The 5616-nt window shown below is 49.8% G+C and overlaps 1 protein-coding gene across 1 annotated transcript; it reads left to right on the top strand.

Annotated features, from left to right (window-relative positions):
* Window positions 1-508: 508 nt before the first annotated feature.
* LOC134076122 (retinal cone rhodopsin-sensitive cGMP 3',5'-cyclic phosphodiesterase subunit gamma-like) lies at window positions 509-3015 on the top strand. The gene is made up of 4 exons (XM_062531126.1): window positions 509-600; window positions 2240-2394; window positions 2652-2692; window positions 2904-3015. Exons 2-4 carry the CDS (start codon window positions 2255-2257, stop codon window positions 2978-2980), a joined length of 258 nt encoding a protein of 85 aa, XP_062387110.1. The 5' UTR covers window positions 509-600; window positions 2240-2254; the 3' UTR covers window positions 2981-3015.
* Window positions 3016-5616: the final 2601 nt, after the last annotated feature.

The raw sequence follows: 5616 nt of genomic DNA, 5'->3' as shown, positions 1-5616 counted from the left end.
GATGCTCATTCCACAACATGTCCAAGGCCTGGTCATTTTAAATTAGGCATTAAGTTACAATATACACCATAATATACCTGTCAGCAGAGAAAGACGGAAACAACAGGCTGAGGTGAAAACACGAGCACGTATGCAGTGGTCAGGCAGACAAGGAGACGGCTCACATGGCTGCAAAATGAGACCATGCAGACGCACACGCCTGGCATCCCCATCAACCTTCGGTCCAGCAACCTGCAGCTAGCACAGCCTCATTAGCAACTAAAGCAGCCTTAAGTCAATTAAAGAAAGACAGAGGCATCCTCATGTGTCTCTACTTTTCTCTGCCCCCTCCCCCCCTCCACCACAACCCCCCCCACCAGGGGAGGATGTCAATAGGCAGGGCGCCCAGTTAAGAGGAAGGTGCTGACTTACCTTCAGCCGTCACGTGGTTGGAGAAGAGGCGATTGAGGGATTAGAAGGTTGAGTATAAAAGCGGAGGGCAGAGGATCCCTCAGCACTCGGATATCACCACAGCCACCAGCTCCCAGGAGACAGAGGGAGAGAGAGCGAGACACACACACACACAGAAAGAGAAGTCACTGCAGACGCTAGCAGACACAGGTGAGCCCCAATTCTCTCCTTCCTTTCTCTTCAGTGATGGAGGTGCAATGTAGGCAGAAAAGCTGCAGAATTAGAAAATGGCTTAATCTGAGTTTGTAAAACATTCTCAATTTTCTGAGATTGAGAAAGACTTGTGCATCTGTGAACTGACTGTTGAGCTTGAGAACATTGCTAGTTGCACTGAATAGTGAAATAGTGAAATAAGTGATAGAAACAGGAGGAATAACAGGTAGGAGCAATGTGAACCTTTCAATCTGTGCAAGCATAGTCTATCAGCATCTCAGCTAAATGCTCTAGAAAGGATCTAGAAGTAACAGAAAATGCCTGTGCAGCCTGGCAGAAAACAGACAGCAAACAGCAATGAGGTTCAGATCAATCAATCAAGCCAGACTAACTGTGCAGGAGAAACATTCACAGTGTGAGTAAGCCTCAAGTGGTCAGATGTCAAAGTGCAACCGTGGCATATGTTCCAATCAGGTCACTTACAGGGCAGTGCTAAGCTCTCCTCCAGGATCACTGCAGGCAACAGATGTCAAGCAGCCTAGCCAGAGTCCTTGTCTGCTGGTGCTTTACGCTAGACAGATGACCCTGTTTATGCTGTTCATGCATGTCTCGAGCACCTTCTAGAATACAATGCAGTCAACTGACATGTAGGCCTGACTTAGCCTAAGTGAGGAAGCAAAAACGAGTTTGAGCGCAAGGTCGTACAACAGTCCTGCGCTTTCTGATGCGCCATTACTTTAATGAGATGACTTGTTTCAGGGAAGGGGAGAGGATTAGAGGACGTCAACGTCTCAGGGAAATAGGACAGTGAGTATAGGCGCTTGTTTGGAAGTCTAGGAAGGGACTAATCGCATTAAGAGGCGTGCCCCTGCTGTTCTCAATACGCTAATTGACATCTGCCTCAATCCCTGAACCGTGCCAAAGGTCTTTGATTTGTGCCTGCCAACACTGGACAATGCCACGCTGTAAACAATCCTCTTACTGTACCCCTTTTCAGAACTTGGTGAAAGATGGGTATGAAGGGTCATTATGGTGTGGCTAGTTTGACATTTCAGCCAAGGTCCAAGAGATTTATTAGGTGAATGGGAGTTTTTGAGAGAGATGATATGGAGGTCTCCTCAATAAAATGAACATTCCTCTGAGGACTGTTTCTCCATTTGACTAAAAACAAAAACAAAAATTAAAAGAGAAAATACACAACGACAACAGTGTCCCACAGGAAGGACATAGAAGTGGTGGGCTGGCCAGTCCTGGCCGTGCCATGCCTGCTGACACACTTATCAATCCTTGGAATTAGGAAGGGCAATTAATCAAAGCGGCTACTGGATGAAATCAGCGCTAATCTCTGTGATTAGCCAAAGCCGCCTTAATCCTGATTAGCGGAGAGGAAAGAAAGCCAACTGGCTTTGGGATTAACACAAAGAGGACGACGCCGGGAGGACAGAGAGAAGGAGACACCGGACAGAAGGATCAGATGGTAGACACAGTGAGGGAATGATCAGAGGAGTGGCTATTCAGATAACTGGATCAGAGAGGGCGGGGAGGAGGACAGGAGAGGATAAAGCACCAGAGACTCAGGAGTCACAGGAGTTTGTGTACCGGCGTATTCAGTGGTGTGCCTCTTTGTCTGTCCCAGAAACCGACCGCAGAGATGAGTGCACCTGCAGGAAGCGCCCTGGCCACCCCCGCTGGATCCAACGGCCCCACAACACCCAAGAAGGGCCCACCCAAGTTCAAGCAGAGGGCAACCCGTACCTTCAAGAGCAAGGCCCCCAGGCCTGGACAGAAGGGGTACGGGCTCTCAGATCTCTCACACTCAGACACACACACACACACACTCACTCACTCACTCTCTCTCTCTCTCTCACTCTCTCTCTCTCACACACACATACACACACACACATACACAAAAACACAATACATTGTACACACACACACTTGAACTTACACACTCTCTCTCTCACACACACACACACACATAAATAGTAACAGACAATGCTACACTCACAGAAGGTATGGAAATCATGTTGTTGTCTCCTCTTTAACAGATTTGGTGATGACATTCCCGGAATGGAGGGTCTTGGCACAGGTATGTACAGCCTAAAAGCTCCCTGAACCATTGAGAATGTGGTGAAAGCACTGTGTAGCGAGAGCAGACACACACACACACACACACAGACCTGGATAAACAGAGTTGACATCAACCATACACACACAGCCAGAGTTGAAGTAGCGTTAGCGGTACACCAAGGGCTGATGCTCATCTCACTCTTGTCCCTTTCTCTCTCTCTCTCCTACAGACTTCACAGTGGTCTGCCCATGGGAGGCTTTCGGGGACATGGAGCTCAGCGACTTGGCCAAATACGGCATCATTTAAACCTGCCTGCCCCGCCTTCCACCCACTCTCCGCCTTTGACCACACCCCCTTGTATAGCACGGCCCTCTCCCCTCCCCTCCACCTCCCCACCACCTTCTAATCACCTCCCCATGCCCTGCTCTCCACCTCCTCTCCTCTACCCTCCCCTCTACCCTCCCCTTCCTCTCTACCTCTGCCTCCCCTCCACCTCGCCACGCCCTCCTCTCCCCTCCACTTCCCCACGCCCTCCTCTTCCCTCCCCTCCACCTCCCTTCCCCGTCTCTCCCCTCCCCTCCTCCGCCCACCCCTCCACCTCCCCACGCCCTCCTCTCCCTCTCCCCTCCACTTCCCCACGCCCTCCTCTTCCCTCCCCTCCACCTCCCTTCCCCGTCTCTCCCCTCCCCTCCTCCGCCCACCCCTCCACCTCCCCACGCCCTCCTCTCCCTCTCCCCTCCACTTCCCCACGCCCTCCTCTCCCCTCCACCTCGCCACGCCCTCCTCTTCCCTCCCCTCCACCTCCCTTCCCCGTCTCTCCCCTCCCCTCCTCCGCCCACCCCTCCACCTCCCCACGCCCTCCTCTCCCTCTCCCCTCCACTTCCCCACGCTCTCCTCTTCCCTCCCCTCCACCTCCCTTCCCCGCCTCTCCCCTCCCCTCCTCTGCCCACCCCTCCACGCCCTCCTCTCCCCCTCCCCTCCACCTTCCCCTCCACCTTCCCCTCCACCTCCCCTCCCTTCCCCTCTCATCCACCTCCTCTCTATCTCCACCTCCCCACGCCCTCCTCTCTCGCGATCTTTGCTTCATGTGTGCCGCTGCCGCAGTCCTGCCTCCCAGCCTGAAGACCCGGGCCTGCTGAGCAGAGGCTGTTTAAGAGCACACACATATAAATGGCATTATTTCTTATATTATTATTATTATATAATACTTTATATTTGATGGACTTGAGACTCAATGACTACGCGATCAACCCTCTCCCCCACCTCCCTCCTAAATCAGCACTCTACAAGATAGTCTACCTCAAGGTCCTCCCTCCACTCTCTCTAGACACGAGGTGATGTATATAACCATATTAGTCAGGCCTAAAACAAATATCTCATGATAACTGGGATGCATTTCTAGGAGTACGAGGATGTAACCCATAAGTATGACCCTTATGTCAGACGGCAACGTGTCCCTCCCTCTCTCCTTCTCTCCCTCACTTGCCCCTTTCTCTCTCCTTCCTCTGTGGTCCTGCTCTTTTCATACTTCCTTATCTTGTAGCTTTTTTTGCATTGTGTTTTTTAAACATAAGTGGTGTTTTTACAACGAGGGTCTCGTTGTACAGCAGCACCAGAACCCTCTGCAGTGTTTTTTGTTTGTTCACCGCCCGCCCAACTGTCCGACCGCCCGACTGCCCAGCGCCTGTCCTGCCGCCCCCCCCACACCCCACACCCCTCAGTTGATCATCCTACTCAGCCGGCAGTGAAATGGGACACATTTATTTTGTTGAATGTGAAGGTCCATTGTTAGAATCATTAAAACTTTATATTTTCAGTACACCCTGTCTTTGCTTGGTCATTTAGAATCACTGGGGTCACCTGACCTATTGGGATATATCACATCAGATACCCGTCTTCACTAATGCCTCCCAACACCTCCACTTCATCAATGACAAAACCAGGGAGTGTTGTTTGCATTAGTCAATGTTAAGTGCCAACACCATCAAATTGCAAAAAAGTGCTCAAATAAAACTGAAATCCAACACATTTTTCCACAATCCCTTACAACTCTACATTGCAGAGTTTAGTATCAGGTGCTCTTGAATCTATTCTTACATTCATACATATAGTTTTGGCTCCTCTACTCTAACTAATCAAAGTAGTTCTCCTGTCTCCTCTAAGCCTCTTAGCCATGCTAGCATTGAGCTCTAAACCAGCGTTACCATAGTGCTATAATCACAACAGAGCCAATGATCCTCTGATAGTGTAATGAATCTGTGATGTTTCCTGATGCGTAGAACACTTTCCGTCACAGCATGACACCAGTGTGATGCATCACTTGGTTTCACAACATCCCATTTTTTTCCCCATTACACACTAACAGGAGGATTGTGCAAGAATATATCCTAAAACCTATCCCATGCCCCGACCCACACCCACACCTATAAGCGTTGCTTCATTACATACCACATACTGTGTTGAATCTTCTAACATGTATCGTTCAAATATATGACCACCACTATCTGTTAATGGTTGCTTTTTTGCCAAGTAGAGGAATGCTTTTCATGGCTGTGAAGGAAAACATGGGGATGTGTTTTCCTGGATTTCTCTTCTCACTCTCTTTGCTAAGTGCATGCAAACCTGTAGGAACTTGAGCAAAGAATGTATAAAGCAGGCTTAAAAGCACGCACGCACACACACACACACACACACACACACACACACACACACACACACACACACACACACACACACATACACACACACCTACACACACACACACACACACACACACACACACACACACACACACACACACCTACACACCTACACACACACACACACACACACACACACACACACACACACACACACACACACACACACACACACTAGAAAGAGACAGTCTGATCCTCCGGTTGTCAAGCACATAGACTGTGTTGCATTAGTTACAATATATC

This window comes from Sardina pilchardus, chromosome 3, assembly GCF_963854185.1.
Source record: "Sardina pilchardus chromosome 3, fSarPil1.1, whole genome shotgun sequence".
NCBI classification, from domain to species: Eukaryota; Metazoa; Chordata; class Actinopteri; order Clupeiformes; family Clupeidae; genus Sardina; species Sardina pilchardus.
The sequence above is the reverse complement of the archived record's forward strand: the minus strand, read 5'-3'. Positions and strand labels throughout refer to the sequence as shown.

Coding starts and splice junctions, on each gene's coding strand:
- LOC134076122 (XM_062531126.1), top strand. CDS start 2,255: ATGAGTGCACCTGCAGGAAGCGCCCTGGCCACCCCCGCTGGATCCAAC. Junction 2,395..2,651: donor CCCAGGCCTGGACAGAAGGG/GTACGGGCTCTC, acceptor CCTCTTTAACAG/ATTTGGTGATGACATTCCCG. Junction 2,693..2,903: donor AATGGAGGGTCTTGGCACAG/GTATGTACAGCC, acceptor TCTCTCCTACAG/ACTTCACAGTGGTCTGCCCA.